The sequence below is a fragment of the Haemaphysalis longicornis genome, unplaced genomic scaffold, assembly GCF_048455015.1.
Source record: "Haemaphysalis longicornis isolate Haplotype H1 unplaced genomic scaffold, Haemaphysalis longicornis Haplotype H1 scaffold_1, whole genome shotgun sequence".
Taxonomy (NCBI): domain Eukaryota; kingdom Metazoa; phylum Arthropoda; class Arachnida; order Ixodida; family Ixodidae; genus Haemaphysalis; species Haemaphysalis longicornis.
The window spans coordinates 112,043,539-112,061,748 of record NW_027526203.1 but is presented as its reverse complement, the minus strand read 5'-3'; the positions used below and the strand labels follow the sequence as shown (position 1 = coordinate 112,061,748).

The 18,210-nt window shown below is 49.3% G+C and overlaps 1 protein-coding gene across 2 annotated transcripts in view; it reads right to left on the bottom strand.

Annotated features, from left to right (window-relative positions):
• Positions 1–12,529: 12,529 nt before the first annotated feature.
• The window catches only part of LOC144179272 (uncharacterized), a 38,364-nt gene continuing 32,683 nt past the window's right edge, over positions 12,530–18,210 (bottom strand). The window contains exon 6 of one of the 2 annotated variants that reach the window (XM_077707565.1): positions 12,530–12,739. In XM_077707565.1, coding sequence (XP_077563691.1) covers positions 12,634–12,739 — 106 coding nt within the window. In that variant the 3' untranslated portion in view covers positions 12,530–12,633. Of the gene's footprint in view, positions 12,740–16,724; positions 16,843–18,210 lie in introns of those variants that run through there. The other variant, XM_077707574.1, reaches the window with a different exon arrangement.

Here is an 18,210-nt window from a genome sequence, read left to right as displayed (position 1 = left end):
ACACGTTTTCTTTAATATCTCCGTTATTTGTTCGAAGATTGCGATGATATTGGTATCATTGTTATCGGGACTAAACAGTATTTCTAATAAACCCAACTTGTATTTTGTCTTCATGGCTCCTTTAAGCTTGCGCTCAGACGTAGTGGCCTTGTTGTCTGCCAGGATGGTGAGCCCCAGAATCGTAACACTGGGTCCCGGAACGATGTCTTCGCCCTCTAGGACCAATGCCTTCCTTCTGTGTCTTGGGTGCCCGAGAGCGGTCAACGACCAGTTCAGACTTTTGAGGCGAACATCGCAGTCCACACTCCTTCGCGTATTTATCAACCACATCTGCGCCTGCTTGCAGCGTGTCTTGAATCTATCCTGAGGAGCCCGCTTTCGTCGTCCAAAGTGTAATGTCGTCGGCGTAGAGCGAGTGCCCCAAGCCTTCGACCACACCGAGCACCTTAGGCAGGCCCAAGAGTGCCATATTAAAGAGAGGTCAACTGCACTCAATTTTTTTTGCCCAAATTTGATTCAAATAAGTAGCCTATCCATTAAAATCACCATGGCGAAATACTAAGCTTCGTAAGCACAGAGCACACTAGGTGCCGTCGTTCAAAGTAGCTGCGTGGAGACGACGTTTGCACCTGGCGGAGAGTCGCCGAAACAAGTTCCGAGCGGCCTACATGTGACGGAGGTTGGGGAACCTGTCCCGTGGAGCTCGCGCTTCTTCGGCGACTTGCACGGATCTCCGCCGGGCGCAAGGACGCATTCGCCCGCGGTGGGTCTGCTACACCATCGCGCTGTACTGCCGTCGCCATCACATGTTTCAAACTAACCGCATAGGTAGCAATACTCGCTTTTTTTTTTTTTTCAGTGCAACATAAGAGATTAGAAACCTACAAACTATTCACTCGCTTGCAAACGTTCTGGAGTTAGCAAAACTGTTTTTACGCGAAAATAATATTTCTACTAAAAAAATGGCGACAAGCACACATGCCTTACATTTGTCATTCCTATTGCATCTATCCCAGAAAAAAAGGATCTTTTGTAAGTTATTGACCACTTTGAATTCCGCGTCCAATATTTGCAATATTTGGGCTTGGCAAACGTACGCCACCTCCATCCTTTAGACCTGTTCAAAGTTTTGCGACGTAACTACAGTTGTACACGTGGGTATAAACGTTTGTGCGACTTACCCCTTTTTTGCGACTTTTGCCACGTGAACCAAAATGAGCCTTGCTCGTGGTAACAAATACATCCGAACAAATATCGGCCGTTGTCTTCACGAAGTGCGGAAGCTAATAAAACTGCTCCTCTCATATACAATAAATTTTATTTTTTAGATGCGGCGCATCTCTTGCTCTGAGGCATGTCCCTCCTGCGTCGTCGGCGTCCGTCCGCACGCCACCTGTGCATGCGCGACTCTCCTCCGTTCGTCTCTCCCACAGCTGTGCGCAACACTCTCACTCCGGCGCATTAGCATAACGACAGCTGGCGCGCTTCGTTGGCGCGCGCTTCGCTGCGTTAACAGCTGCTCCGGTGCGCATGTGCGCGCATGCGCGACTCTCTCCCGTGGTCTCCTCTCCTTCAAGCGCTGTGAATATAAAGCTGGTATCTCACCGCGGCGGTTCAGTCAGCACTGGCTCTCGTTCGACTTCGCGTAACTTTGTGGTCGCTAAAACACGTGTACTCTCTAATTTCGCGTATGCATGTGCATGAAGATGTAAAATTGCCCCCATCGTCCGCGTATGAGAACATCCGTATGTGATAGAAGGCATCCTACGCGTTCACAATACGTTTCACGCGATGTAGAGAATCAACCCAATGGAAACGCCAATTGAACCCCCAGATGCGCCGCATCACACCAGGGTTCCCTCGCGGGGAGATGGGGGCAATTTTTTTTCAATTCTCAAATGAATTATTTACTTCGGTAAAGCCCTAGATTTAGTTTACTTGAAAGTAAAATGTTTTTTACAGCACATGTCTCTGGTGAAAGTAGAAAACAGCGCTACATAGCTTTTTTCGTGTTTTAGTGTATCATTTAGCCGTGGAAGCTGGCATATAGTTTTAGATCCCTTTTATAATTCGATTCTCGATGTGCAGCAAGGCGTAAAATAGAGGGCTGATGTTCACGAAGCTGTTTGCATGCACGTAATGTATAGTGAAAATAGTGATTGATCTCCTCCCGCATGCGGTTTATTCCCTTCAAAGAGAGCGATGTGATAGCCGAGGCGTTGGCTAACCAAAGCTGCTCTTCGATATCGTTCGAGCAACGAGCTTTGTAAATCAGGGCCTGCTTTTTTACTCGCAATGCCAAAGATTGCTACAACGGCAGTTATTCTGATGGAAAAATAACTGTCGTATGGTCTACTTATTTTTCGATTGATAGCAACGCGATACTCCATTATCGTGGGAAAACGTATGGTAGTTCTTCTGTGGAAATAACAGTGCGAAACGCGACGCTACCACGCACATTTGAAGACGGCTCTGAGCGGCCGCCAGTTCTAGCGCGGCCGCTTCTGTTACATCACGTACGTCACGTCCGGCCGCCGGTAATGGCCACCTTTTCTATTCAGTTTCATGTTCCGAAAGCGCAAATGTCGTGAGCCGTTTGCGCCGCGCGCGCTCATGTTCGAAATGTAGTATTGTGCATTTCGCACTGTTTTTATGTGCACTATTAGGTGACATTATTTTTACTGAAATTTGAGTGCAGTTGGCCTTTAAGGAGAAGAGGCGACAGGACGGATCCGTGGGGTCCCCTTACATCCCAACACTATGGGCGGAGATACCTCTTCCCCCCACTTTGATTCAAGCGCTGAGGCTGGTCAGGAAATGCCGCACGCGGTTGTACAGTCGGGATCAATATGAAGGTTATCGCGGCAGCACCGACCGACCGCGACGACAGCGCCTCAGCGCGACACTTTTTAGCATCAGCCACAACGAGATTATGCTAGGTTTGCTTCTCCCATGGCTGTTCCAGGCAGTGTGCGCACTGCCTTCAAAAACGATAAAGGCCACGGCGTTTCTTTTTTTCTTTATCCTTTTCTCTTGTCATCGACATACTTCACACTGATACGCAACCTTCTCAGGGTAACTATGCCGGTATGCCGCCGCATTGTTGTGTAAAAAAATTGTAAGTTGCTTCCGCAATGCCGCAATCCCGAGGTATCTTCGGTGTTATCAGGTCGCCGAGGAACGAAACGCGGATACGTCTTCCGAAAAGAAATGAAGAAAAAGAATGCGGCAGTCGGCCTTTGCAGAAGGGGGTGAGCGAATTTTATGCAACAGCCAAGGGGTGATGGAAGGCAGCATAATCTCATCTTTGCGAATGAATAAAAGTGCCACAGAACGGCGCTCTGGTCTTGCTTGCTCGGTGCTCTCGCGATAACCTTCAAATTGAGCCTGACTGTACTCCCGCTCTCCACAGCCTGTGGCCTGAAGGTTAGCTGATATGCTAGCGTGGGAGGCGTTGTCAAACGCTCCCTTGAGGCCTAGCACCAAGATGGCTCCAGGCGATTGCTTTGTAGCTTGTTTCATGACCTCTTCCTTCAGTTGCAGCAGTATGCCCTGCGTGCCTCCGAAATCCAAACAGAGTCCGGCCTCCGATCAGTGATGTCCAGATGTTTTTGCAGCATATTCAACACCATCCTTTCCATAACCTTGCCCACACAGGACGTGAGGGAGACAGACCGTAAGTTATCGATGTACAGCGACTTCCCAGCCTTTACGATCAACCTGACCTCCGCCTCCTTCCAGCTGCTTGGCAACACGCCGCTTTCCCAGGCACTGTTCATGTGTCCAAGGAGCTCTTTTCTGGCTTTGTCGCTCAAGTTGCGGAGTCTGTAAGTCTGTAAGTAATAGTGTCAGGCCCTGGGGAACAGCGTCTATTACTTTTAGAAATGGCCGTTCGTAATTCAGAGTCAACGAAAGGCCTGTCCAAGACCTCACTGGAGGTGCCTTTTCTGGTGGCATGACCGCCCTGCTTTAGAACCTGTGGGGGCGGCGGCACGCACGGTTCCGGAGTTCCTGCCTACAAACCACCTACGAACTTTTTGATTCCTGCTCACACCCTGCTCTATTGTTTGTTCACTATACCTGCACCCCCTTCTAGCTCTCATAACGTGTGCCTGGATGCGACACACTGAAAACTAATTTGACCATAAAAATTTGGTTTCCGATTTTCTAAAGCACAGTTTTTAGTGGAACATTGTCATGTGAACATACGAAAAGTCCATGACCGGATATCCATAGAACAGGCATCTTGACAATGTAAAACCATACTGTGCCGGCACCGACGCCCGAACTGGGAGACGCTGGGGCACACTCAACACTTCTAATCAGACAGTGAACCTGTGGTTTGTTGCGACCGGGAAGGACGACACAACCGAGCCGAGCTCCGTCGCCTCCGTCATACGTGTGGTAGCGTGGTATGAAGCGAGTGGCCAGCCGCTGTTGCAGCCGTGAAGAAGTCCAGGAGCCGTAGGCTAACATAACTGTTTACTTCATAGTGAGAGGTGAGCTGAAGCCAAAGAACAATGCCCCGACGGGCGAGGTTGCAGTACAGGACTCGAGCAGAGTGACAGCATTGATTCACTGCTCAAACAGGAATGAAAAGACAGCGCTTAGGCGGGGCCTATTTATACCCAAAGCGCTAACGGTAAAAACAGCGTTCCCTCTAGATTGTGCACACGCCACGAATGTCACAGACACACGCTCTTTCCAGAGTTCGTGAGCAGTCGGTAGTAGCGGCGCACGCTCTGTCCGAGAGAGGGGAGAGAGGACAACTCCGCTGCGAACGCGGGGCTCTCGTGTCCTTGGGGCGCGTCTCGACGTGCCTGTTGCGTCGGCACGCCATCGAATGTTGATCGCGCCGAAAGATAGGCACCAGAGATCCTGGGCTTGTCGAGACGTGAAAGCGTGAGTCACCGACACGGGAGGGCTTACCTGAGGGCGCACGTAGTGGAGGCTTCGCCGCACAGCCGAGGAGTGTTGCAGGAAAGTACGGCGGCGGGCCGAATCGTAACAGGTTGCATACACTACCAGATGACATGGTACTTTTGGCTGAGTCAGACCTCTCATTTTTATGCACACTAGTGGTCAACTTCCTCACATTTTCCGGCCTAGCCCGAGAAACACCACTACTTTTGGTTGGGTAATGCAGGCCAAGAACATTACGAGATATAGGTTACAAATCCAGCAATACACAACGCGTTCTGCTGCTGAAATTTCATACTGTAAGTCACTACAGAGAGTCACTAAGGTGAGACATACGGAATGGCGTGAATACCATTCGACAGTTTTAGCTGACCATTTTTCAAGGCCCGCTCCCCTCCGATAGCAACCGGGAGCGCCATTGCTCATGCGTGGCGCTGGATCCGGTTGCGCCGCGTGTCTCCGTGCGCTGGTGTTTCGAGCGCGACCGCAGCGCCGCCGAGCAGCGGCGCCGTCAGAAATCGGATGGTGGTCAGCCCGAAGGAGCGGCTGTACCGGGCGGAGATTCCGCAGCCGTTGTGAAAAAGTCGAGCTAAGTGTGTATTTCTGTATGCATTGCTGGGTCTACAGCTCCCGGAACATTTTAAAAAGGTTGCGAGGAGGCTGACGAAAAAATAGTTTATCTCGGTTCCCTTGAAATGAAGCGGAAAGGCGCGAGAGCGATGAACCCGCGCAGTGCGACGAGCAATGTAAACAACGCCGATCGACTTCTGGCCATAAGCGTTCGTTTTGCTGTTTTGTGTGAATGCGGTTTATACTCTAGGATTTTGTTTCTGTGCACACCTGCTATAAACTTCGGGGGGGGGGGCCTAGCTGCGACAGCCGGTGCCCGGCGAAACTTGCCTAGGTAACGCGAACTTCATCGGGAACAATTCAGCGCGCCAGCGTGCTACGGAATATGACGCAGGGTAACGGTTGACACGAAACTGCAGTGATCCCACAGGCAACCACCGCAGCGAAACGAATGGGCCATTAATATGCGTGTCAATCATCTTGAAGCAGTGACGGTGTCGGTCGTTTTTTTTTTTTTTTTTTTTTTGTCGCTGAGCTTATGCCTCTCCGGCATTTTAGCAATCTGTATCGTTTATTCCTCTTCTGTATTATGGTGCTCATCGCTGCTTACCCTTTCCTAGGTGTACGCGCGGAGCTTCTGCCCGTGCGGCCTCGGCCGCTGCTTTGACGCAGATATCGCGGCCAACTCCATACGACTAACATTTCGTTGATTCGGACAGAGCTGGAACACCGGCGTTGATACCGGCGCTAAAATTTGGCAATAGCTGCCTGGTGCTCACCGTTATGAGTTGACAAACATATCAACTGCATCAGCATGTTTACGCGAGCCGTGGCACCCGGCCTTGCGCGTGCAGCTTCCCCCGCCTACCTCGCTTAAAGGCCAACTGCACTCAAAATTTCGACTTCTTGAAAACCCTATTTCCGTATAGTCTGCTTAAAAAGAAAGCAACATGCAAAATACAACAGCTGAAATACGCACGTGGACGCCGCAAGCGGCCAGCAAAAATCGGCGATTTTGAAACCGAAACCGAGGAGAGCGCGGCCATTGCAGTGACGTTGCAGCCGTCCAGCGAGCGGCCGGACGGTCACCAGTTCGGGAGAATGTCTGCGCGCAAGCTCTACGCGCGCACGGGGCAGCAGAGCTCGACCGGTTCTCCCGCTGCGTGGCTGGCCAGAGGAAAAAGCCACCGTAGGCTGGAACGTCACAGGCGCGTCATGGCTGTTTACGCGATCCGCCGGCAGGTGCAGAGTGGTCTGCGGCGGAGCCTTTTTAAACGCTTCTGACTGATTAACGAGGCGTTTCACGGGGCTACCACTTGTGTCTCAGCTTATTTGGGGGTACTTACTACGCATTAAAAACAAATTTGGCCGAGGTGAAATTTGAGTGCAGTTGGCCTTTAAACTCACTGAACTCGTAATAAAGTGCAGAGATGCGTGAGCGGCGTGTTTACAACAGAACTCATAACCATTCACTGTACCCGCCTTTAAGTAAAAGTCGCAGCCCAGGGTCACGCCTGTTATGTGCCCAACGCCATTGCTGGAAACATCGGACGGGTCCGTAGCGTTCGCTAGCTCCTCCGGACGCAGTAAACATCGTTTGCGGCGTGTAGCTGGCGACCGCGTTTTGAGGTTTGCTTAGACTAAAAAGAAAATGAGCCAATATCTCCCACCTCTCTAAAACCGTTAAAACGAGCGCGCTGGTTTGAGCAATCAGTCATCGGAGCCTAGCACGGGCGTACGGGGAAGGGCGCAAGCGACGACCACAACATCCGATAAATGCCTCCATTGGCCGTAGATGGGGCTAGTTGTTCAGGCGCTTGTGTCGCCACCATACCAGCGCACGGAGCCTATACAGGAGCGGACCGTCGAAAACGGTCAGCTAAAACTCTCCATTATATAGTTGCATCCGCACTGGCTATGCAGTGGCATGTGCCCTAGAATAGGATTCCCAAGATCCTAAAAATGGCCTTTGAACCTTCACAGGCTTCCAACTATGAGACCACTAGGTGAGTTATCTACCGTATTTACTCGCGTAATGAACCCACTTTTTTCGGCAATTTTCGGCAAAATTCGGCACAAATTCGGGGGGAGGGTTGATTAATAGGAAAAAATTGCAAGAGATTTTTAAAAGTTGAAATTTCATACAGTAAAGTTGCTAAGAGAAGCGCTGTCAGAGCTTTGCCATTTTCGTAAAAACACGCAGGTAATTAGGTAATCAAATTTCTTTTTTATTCCGAACATGCTAGTCATGGAGCTGTCCTCCTCACTGAAGTCGCTTGCGGCTTCACATTTATTGTCGGCCCACAGCGCACCGTCTTCCGGGGTCAAGGCACTCCAAAATATATTTTCCGACACCGGGAAACTTCCCCTCTATGGGCCCAAGAAACACACGGCGATCCCTGTTCGCCCAAAAACCTCTGGTTTTAACCTGTAGCGTACACGCACTGGGTCAACGCTGAAGCGCTGCGCAGTTTCCATGTGCATCAACGCATGCTCCACTACCTTCAGCTTAAAACCGGCTGTGTAGATCATGTACTGGCCCATCGTATGGCACGCATTAGGAGCACAAAAAAAGGTCGCAACACAGCTGAGCAACAAAACCACGGAGCGTAATGGCAACGTCGAGGAACAGCAAGAAGTGCCAAGAACAGAGGAGTGCGGTGTATGTGTAGTGCTTTGTTTGCACGCCGCCAAAACCAGCTAGAACAGCAAAAAGCCGGGAAAGAGTTCGGAGCACGGAGCAAGATATAAAGAGGAGCGCCGACTGTGGCCCAGAAAAAATCGTTTGCTCGGGCCGATAATGTCCACGCGCCGCCGGCCGCCCAGCTTTCCCTTTGCTCTCTTCCTCCTTCGTTCGCCCTCTCGTCGCTGTGCCTCTGTACATGGCTCTTCCCTTCTTCGCTCTCCCCAGAGGCATCTTTTCTTGCGCAGCGACGTCTGTCTTATGCCTGTCCTACTACGCAGGAGGCATGCGTGCCCCGCGGAATTTAAACACCCGTGCGCGGCCGCAATAGACGGCGCAGATAATCGCACGCCGCCGCATACATGGCGATCGCTTATTCCCGGAACGTTTATTCTGACATTATGAAGATCCACTAAAAATATTGTACTAACCCAGCACATGTAAGCGCAACTGAACGACGACGACTTCAGAAGCACCAAAGAATGAGCAAGAGTAATATGGAACGCCACAACATAGTCTAGCGTGATTCTGCTTACGACGAATCGATGCAGCGCAAAGGTTACCCTCTGTTGTTATCCCGCTCTCCGGCCGCGTGCTTAATTATTTATGCTGCTTCTGCGCACGAACAACACTTACGAGGGTCGCCCGGAGTCTCCATCGGCAAACGGCAATGATGCACATTTCTGTGCCAATGACTGAATTGGACGGCTGCCCTGTTGTATCAAGTGCACAAAAACACTGTCAGCTTGATAAGGAACCTAAGAATATCAAACGCATACTTCATTTTAACCCATGCCGCAACTTACCGCCCGATGTTCACTGTCGCTCTACGGTCGTGTTATCTCGTCGATAACACCGCGACTCCAAATAAAATGCTGCGATTTGTATGGCTGCAATTTTTTGGCCTACCAGGGTTCCCGGCGTTTTTTTTTTTTTTTTAAGCGGCTGACCAGCAAAACAACCGGCTCGTTAAACCTTTTCTTTCGGCGAGTTATCGCGAAATGAAGGCTTCTGAAAAGACCGCACTGTCAGGGACTTGATCTCGAGCAGATTGCTACGTTGCGGGCAGTCGCGGGTGATGTTATCACATTTCTGTTCTTTTCTGATGAGCGTGTAAGTGCCGGCCCGTGTTCTAGGCACACTCTGTTTTGGACGCAAGTTGCAGAACTGCGAGAAAGCTGAGGGAACTTTTATAATCGCTAGTGATCAAAACCAATTGCTCCTTTCGCCTTTTGTAAAACCTGTTAAAACACAGCCAAATTGGTATTCCCAAATTTACAAAACGGAGCCACATTTTCGGCAAGCACCGCGCAAAAGGTAGTGTTTGTATAGCAGCCATATGTTTGTGTGTGGTCTCTATATTTTGTTTTCCCGCCATGCAAACCAATCCTTAACGTATCTTTGCCGTACGGCCACTCAATTCCTTCGGGTCCGGGTTACCCAGAAGGTGCAGTCGAACAAGTTAATCAACTGTGCGAAGGAGGCGCGCCATGAACGCGAAGCGGCGCCAAAGCAGGCCCGAAGCAGTCCGTGCCCAAAACTACCGTCGCCGAAGCAGACGACAGAGCCGACGGAATGCGTTCCGCCAACTCGCCCGCCGGCGCACGGGGAACGCCGGCCGCTCCGCCGCCGGCCCCATTCGCTGCGCCATCTACATTGTGCTCCGCGAGTTATGGACATTAAGAGCCCGCCGGAGAGAGCGAAGTCGGCGCTCCTGTTTATCTTGCTCCGTGGTTCGGAGTACGTTTCGTGCTTTGTTCGCACACTGCGACGTTTCTATGGCGCAAGGTTTGCTTTGCGTTCAGCAGGTGGCGCTCCGCAAGCACACAATTTTTAAATTGTGAGCCACAGCATTGCATTCGCGCTCACGTCTCCGGCTACTGTTGAGATTTTTTTGTTGGAATGCGTTTTTAGCATTTCTGCGCGTTCTTTAGCGTGGTATCAAGTTACTGCGATCGTCTACGGCATCAGCCACTATGCTGAGACAGAAGCATATTCCCGCTGCATTTTTAATTCAATGTGAAAAAAAAAGTAAATTCTCAAGAAGAAAAGTTGGGGGAGGGTTCATTACGCGATAAATACGGTATTGGCCTCGAGGACATACCGTGGCGCCACCTACAAGTGACGTCACTTGTAGGACGCCGAATCGTGCTGTCGTCTGCTACAACACATTTTCCGTGCGTATGCGGAAGCGTGTTTTCTTGTTGTGGTTACCGTCTCGCCCGCTCCTTGTGGATTTGATGCAAATTACCAAAAAAGTTGTCTGTAAACCAAATAATTCGGGCAAGCAATGAGCGACTCGCTTGTTCCCGGCGACACCGCCGCGTTTAGGTAGTTGGTACCATCGCGACCCACAGCTTTTACATACGCAGCCAGCTAGCTAACGTCAAGGACGATGCAACTGATGCCGAGAAAAGTACGCTGTAAATTCATTATTTGTGACGGGACATGTGTGTGCAAGCAAACACCTTGTAACAGCGACGGGAACGCGTCGCTCACTTATCTCTGAGATCATAAGTGAGATCATAAGTCGCGCGGTGCACCGCGCGAACTGCTCGTATTGCCTGGTAAATGAATGACGCGAGAACAATGATCAGATTGCTTCACCGCACATGCTTAAAAGTATTGTTATGGTCTGCAACTTGGCTTAATCAGTGCCTATTTCCCCTACGATGTTTTATAGTCATGCCCGGATTTGATTAACGATCGCTGCCGTAGCCTGTACTCTGCACGGCTGATGTTTACTTTTCGCGACTTGTCCGCAATGTATGAACGGTGTGAACGCGAGTTTTTAACGTCTTCGAGCGGGTTCGGACAAGGCTATATTTAGTTTTCATTAGGTGCTCGGCGTGGTAATTTGTAATTGCAGCGTGTTTTGTATGTTCACAGTAAGCCGGCATTTCTCAAGCATCAATTTCGAAACTCACGGCTTTTCACAGAAGGCGATGCTGCGTACGAGGCGAAACACGTCGTTAATAATTTAGGGTTATGGGGATATTTAGAATTGGGGGCCCCCAAGAAGTTAGAGGAACCCAAACGTAACACGCGCGTGCGCGACGGGAGGGCCTTCGCCAACAGCTCGCAGCCGGCTTCGGATGCACGTAATCGGATCTTGGGAACTTTAGGCTTGGCGTCGCAGCAGATATTTCATCGCCGTTAGAGTTGCGAGTGACAGTCCCTAACAGAACGTTTCACCGCGCTGGGAACTCTGTAAGCGCGGTGATTTCCGTTGAAGCGATCGGCGATCAAGATACCTGCACGGCCTCGGTCGATTCTTGCGCGCAAGCATAGCCATCCTTCGGCCGCTCGCCGCACCGTGCGTGAACAGGCCGGCGCTGCCGGGACCGACCTCCGCGGCCGGTCGGCGTAAATCGCGGCAGATATTCGAGCATCGCTTTGAAAACCACAGCTGATGACATTACCTATCAGAATTTTTCATCACGCAAACATCCACTTTCACCAATCTGGAACTTTTTTTCCACGACTTGTGTGATTTTAAAAAGCGGCGACAAGTTGTTGCTGCCGCGACCTGCGTCGGTTCGAGCCGCACCGCCGCAGAGCGGGCAGGCACGGCGGGTGCGTGCGCTTCTGCGAGCAGTTAACGCTTCACGATTTCCTGCTTTATACATTTCTTGCAAACAAGGAAAATCTAGAAACTTCACTCGGCGATCGTCGTAGTCCACATTGTTGATCGGGGAAACAAGCCGCTGCTTACGCTTCGGTCGCATGCGTAATACACCACCACGCTCATGGTGTTTGCGGATAATCTACCACAGTTGATACGGTTATAGTCCCCATTGGGTCGAACTGCGCTTGACGCACTGAGAATTAACTTCAAACGAAAGAAATTAACACGAAAATACTCCTAGAACGCGCTTCCTAAGCTAAGCGTCCCGCGCTGCAAGCCAACTACGCAGCAAGATAGGAACGGTGATCCTACAAGTGACGTCAAAACGATCGCAGCGCCGGCCTCTCCAGTGGTGGGCCTCGCGGCCAATAATACTAAGAACACTCCAGCTGCTTTGGCTTGAGTGCTTTGGCATGCGTCTTTTGCTCTTCTTTTTTTTTTTGGGGGGGGGGGGGGGGGGAGGGGGGTGTCTGTGGTCTGCACTGTGGGTGGTCCACTTTATGTACCGTGCTGGCCGGGGCTACATTGACGAAGACTCACCCCCCGCCCCCCCTCTCCTCCCCCCAAAAACAAAAATCTGAGCCAGAAAGCAGGCAGTAGTTCATAGGTATTTAGACTCAACAACAGTGACCGGTACTGGGCAGACCTCGTTGCTGGTGCCAGGCTGCTGCTGACACAAAAGCAGCAATGGGCGAGTCGTTTACTGTGGTACAACAAGGGACGACATCAACCAAAGAGCGTCAGGTTTTAATAAATAAAAAGGAAACAAGAGATGAAGGAAGGCTGCGTTTTCCCCCGATGTCAAGACTGTGCCTGCAGAGGCGGGTGAGACCTAAGGCTTGTACATCTGGCGCAGGTGACCCAGCACAGTGCCCATGGGATCGGCCCGGAAGTGTGGATGCTCGGTGACGGCCTCCAGGTGCTTCATGTCCTTCTCCCTGCACAGAGGCGCAGCCACGCATATCATGGGACGCACTGCTCCAGTTTCCCTTGAAGCCAAGCACATTCTACATGGTGCGGTTTGTCGTCTGCGAATGCGGTGGGACGAACATTCGCACTTGCGAAGTTCACAATGCCTGGAAATGCCGTCTACATGGCCTGCAAACGTCGCGATATTCACATTTCAGAGGCACATTTTTTGCGGACCAAATTAAATCTGCCACAAGCAAAGCTTGTTGTGATTCTAGAAAAATCGGTTTTGTTGAACTTTCTGGGCAAGCTGTTGCAGACTGTCGTGCAGTAAATATAAGTTTACTTGCGGTTTTATACAACAATCGCCAATAATTTACCAATATACGTACACACAGCAGAGAAGACAAACATGGCAAGCAACCCTGGGTTCGCTTGTTGTGCGTGCCTAGCACATTTTGGTGTACCTCGGACCATAGCCTCGGACGGTTCTTCTTGGATTCTTCAGTACTTCTTGCCTGCTGTGATGTCTGCAACTTGCGCAGATACCGATTAAGCATTTGTTCGAAACGGCGCGCGACATCATGTTGTGAACGCACGGGCGTTTGTTTTGGTGCACCTGCGCTTATGCTGCGCTTATACAAACAAAGCCATTTGGTTGCTAAGCATACAAATGGGGTTGCTGTGGCGTTCACCTAGCTATGTTCCTATTGGCCAAGGTCCGGCCCCCCTGAGTGTGGGGCTCGCGGGGATACTCGATCGTTCCAAACATTTGGCACTTTGCTGCAACAATGAAAAAAGGTCATTCGCCGCACGAGTGGCTCCGCCTCTACAAATTTGCGTGTGGAATGGGCTTAACAAGGCAGAAAGGCTGCACTTTTTTTTCACATGCAAATATCCATGCCTCTTGACGCTCAGCAGAGGTTAAGCAATTACTTTTTCCTGAAAACCAGGGCTGAGCTTGTTGGCAATAGCTTGATTACAGGCCAGAAATTTTTTTTTTGGCCTCAACCAGAAGAAAACAAAACAATGGTTGCTTTAAAAGGGGAAACAGCACCTGAAACACGGAAAATCCCCCCAAAAAACATTAAAAAACAAACGTGCTTGCATTATCTAGATAATTATTTTCTCTGTATCAATACTTAAGAGCCTATAAACAAACCAAAGAATATATTTACAAGGCCTGTGTGGCCTCGAAATGGCGCACTATTGCCAATGTCAAGGCGAACTTTGAACTGCTGACATTTCAGCTTCCAAATCACTGCCAGCAGCCGCCATCTTGACCTAGCTTCAAACATTAATTCTGTTTCTTTCAATCGCAGAATTCCATCACCACCAAGCCCTCCTTTTCCCCCAATGTGGTTGTAAGCTGTCACTGGTGAAAATGCATCCATCATGAGTGTGACTGTGAGAAGGAATGTGAAATTGCTATAGGCTGTGGTGCCAATTATCGTCTTGCTGGCATGTTTTGGACATGGGCTTCACCCGGCATAGCTTCTCACATAATATCTTTGCAATCGTAGGCTTAATATTTCTTTTCGTTCCTCTGCAGCTACGTTATCATTACACTTTGGGACAACTTTCTGTGGCAATGGAGAGAAAGCTAGAAGGGGGAACCTCACTACTCTGTGTTACTGCGCCAAAGTTGTTCCCGACTGATTTCAGTTTAAGTTTTGCCGTGACAGAAACGCATTTGCTACAGTCCGTTTCTTCGCATAGGCTCTGTGGTTGAGTGTGCTAAACCCCGACCACCGAGCATGCAGGCATACTGACGTCTCCTTCCCCATGCTTCATTTGTTTGTAAACACAAGAAAACACTGACTGGAGAACTCGGACCGACCGTGGACAATAGCGCCCAACTTGTACCGCCCAGACGCAAATTTTGTCAGCGCTGCAGTTTTGAGGGCATGCACTGATTTGTAAACTGTTCTGAAGCTGCAAACTGGGCAACACGATTGACATGGGAAGCGTGCCTACATATACACAGCAAGGGCACGTTACACTGAAAGAGCAGCCCGCACACACGCTTATGCACATGCTCGCAGAGGCCGGCAAGCTGGCTAACCAAATGAATTTTGTAAACAACGGAGAGTCCCGGTTGCATCAGTCTCACTTGAGCGTACACGTCGCAAACCACTTGCTTTGTTTGTTTTGACAGCTTTTGCTTCTCGAGCTCCTTAAAAATCCTATCTGGAGAATGAAGTGGCAAGCTATTGGAGGGAAAGAAAGGTGCCGTCGACGACGCTAGTGGCAAAAGACGCAACCAAAAAAAAAAAAAAAAAAAAGGAAATTTAAAAATAATGCGCCCAGTTTCACATATTCTGCCTATTAATTTAGTTCCTTTATCAATCCAAGGTTAAAAAAAACAAGGAAGTATATATTTTCCAATTGCTTTGGTTACAGGCAGCCCATTATTTTTGTTGAACTACTTCCAGTGGCGCAGCTAAATGGCATAGTTCGGCTCTGTAGCCTTGATTGCACTGCCACACAAAGTTGGCCCTGAGTATGGAGACCGGAACTTTAGGCAAAATGCCTATTCTTCCCTTCAGTCTGTATCGATCATATCAGCATGAACTAAGGGAAGGGGAGCATTCTAAGCAATAGTTTATCGTGCCTATAAATGCCTATTTTGACTATATGGGCTTTTTAAAAAGTGCCTGTTTTGACTACATGGGCCTAATAGCTTTTTTAACAACTAAAAAGGCCTTTCTTGTATTATATATGCCTTTTTTTTGTGTGTTTTGAGTCGATGTTCTGCAAGAACTATTCTCACTTTAGAAGACCGCAATTGGGTCTTCTATTGGTGTTGTTTGTCAGATGCTGTTTGCGAGAAAAATCCGCAAGCCATGCCAAACATGCTGAGAAACGCAAATCAGGCTCGAGTCACCGCAACCTCGACCTCGCCAAATCGGCCGAGTCGCTAGAGGCCCGTAATCAGCGACACCACAGCCAGCCTCACCGACGACACCCTTTTCCACACCAGCTGCTTTGTTCTATGCCCTTCTGATGCGCTGTGTCCGCGGACCAATGGCGAAAACTTTTGCCAATGAGCCCTATCCATTGCTAACACAGTAAAAAGCAAGCAAAGGAGAAAATGAACGCGACACAGCCGTGCACACGCCACTCAAGGTCAAAGACGCCTCCAAGGAGAAAACCATGCACCAATCTGACACACCACAGTTTCAAGGTGACGCCACAAACACGTGCCCATTCATCCATCCATCTCGGATACACCGCCGCCCAGCCAAATGCAACACACGTAGGACAAAGAAGGAACAAAAAACGGAGCTCATAGGAATGAGCATCTGGGAACTTTTCAGGCACTGTGATCATGACAGCTGTCGTTTGCTGTGCCGGGTAACCTTGAAGGGCATTTGGAAACCTAGCAATAAGGGAATTAGTGGCAACAAATCTTGCGTGCTGTCTAATATTGATAATTAATGTAAGAACAGAGTTAATGAACGGTGTTATATTTCCGCAGATTCACCAGTTGTTGGCTTCTGCAAAACAGAGTATTCCAGTAACCTGTACGTAATTATTTCCCTTCCCTGTACTATCCATGGGGTTCATCGGTGTTGTGAAGAGCTTAGGAGGTCGTTCTGCCCTGTCAACGAATAAATACCTTGAGTTGAGATCTTTGTTCAAGGCGCAGTTGTCTTTCAAGCAGCAGTTACCCAATGTGCCTCTTCCACCAGAGCCCATTGTTAGCACTAAAAAACTCTGCTAAGGGAGAAAAAATTACGACAAAAACCCTCACTTGCGGTATTAACCCTTTGAGGGTCGAATTTTTTCGCCAAATGCGACCCCCCAGGGTCGATTTTTTTTATTGCTGATTTAAATTCTTCGGATGAATCTATTCCGAGAAAAAAATATCGTAATTTTTTTAGGGTGACCATAAAGTGACAAAAAAAAATCATTTGTGTTGTTACATACATGTGGTTCATTCATGAGTAACACAAGAAAACTTCTAAATAAAAACGGGAGAGTAACAAGCCGGCACCTTTTGAGTGGATCGAAATCAGATAGACATCAGTTTCGTGGGTGCAAAAAGTGGGAGGCTTCCGGAGGATGATACCAAAACCAGCCGCTGCACGCGCGGCTAGATGCGTGAGCGATAGACGGCGCACCGCTCCTATAAAATACAAAAAACGGAGAAAACAGCCTCATCAGTTTCGCAGGTGACCTTAGTCTGTGGCGGGCGCAAGAAGCAAGAGGCGACCGGGCGCCTGGTGGGCGGTACCCAGCGCACCCCCTCGTTAGCGGATACGCAAGCGATAGCCGGCGCGTCGCTGAAGTAAATCATAAAAAAATAAAAATAACAGCCATTGGCGCAAAAAAAAAAATTGCCGTAATTCCGAAGTATGGCAGCACACGCCAAGCAAGAGAAGTTGGCGAAAAAGGCGCGCTTTTTTTAACATACAAGCAATGACGTACGTGTACGTCATTGACCATTTTGAAAGTGCTTGCCGATGCCGTACATGTACGGCCGTGACCCTCAGAGGGTTAACAGCTTTGCAGTCGAGAGAAGCGTTGCAGCCCAAGTTATTTACACCAAGCTACACTTGAACGTGACTTGGCACATTCGTGTGCTTATTTCACACTCTTGGCAGAAAGAATTTCCGCTGCTGAGAGCTTGGTCACCACTCTGACGAAAAATGCTGAGCTCATTTCGAAGGTCCTGGACAGATCCGCCACCATCCCAGAAGGACGGGCATGCAGGTACAACCATTCCTGCCTGACATTCTGCCGTTCTGTCTGAAATAAAATCCTGTGCTGAAAGAACTGCCCAAGGCTCTGAGCAGCAAACATTCTGATATTCCAGATGGCATCAGGTCATGCAGCGTCCCGAAGTACGAGCACGCTCCCTCAACTTCAGTGGATGTTGAGAGTCGTTTTTTCACTTACAATTCTAGACTGAAAGGAGGTACACCATCTACAGCAAATCATTGAAATGGGTCTGCTTTCGTAGGCCTCGCTTTTGTAGTTGAATCACCCTGCAGCTCACGTAAATCTGTTTAAGAAGCTACTATTGTGTGGCTTATTTCCTTCACCACAGCACAAGACTTGTATGCTGTTTTTACTGCAAGCAAAAAAATTTTGTCGTAAATAACGCTGCTGAAGTAAGTACGAATCCAGCCTACACTGCCTAAACTGGAGATTTGGGCACCTATATATACCTAAACGGCAATTTTCAGTGCCTATTCTAGGCGCCTAAAACCTCGATTTTTCGTGCCTAAAGTTCCGGTCTCTAGTGATCACACACAATGCCGGAAACTAAGCTCTAGACAACAAAGGCATGCTCAGTAAACAAAGTGAAGCTAGAAACTACTGCTGCAGTGCGCCAACAATTGCATAGACTCTTCAAGGGACCTATTCAAGCAGAAACTTGCCCTGTGCAAGCGACCGAGCGGTAGTTCCAAGCGACCTAGCCAGATTCCATACACGCAGTCGCTGTAAATGAAATTGCAAATTTACACCTTAATATAGGTTGCAATTTGGC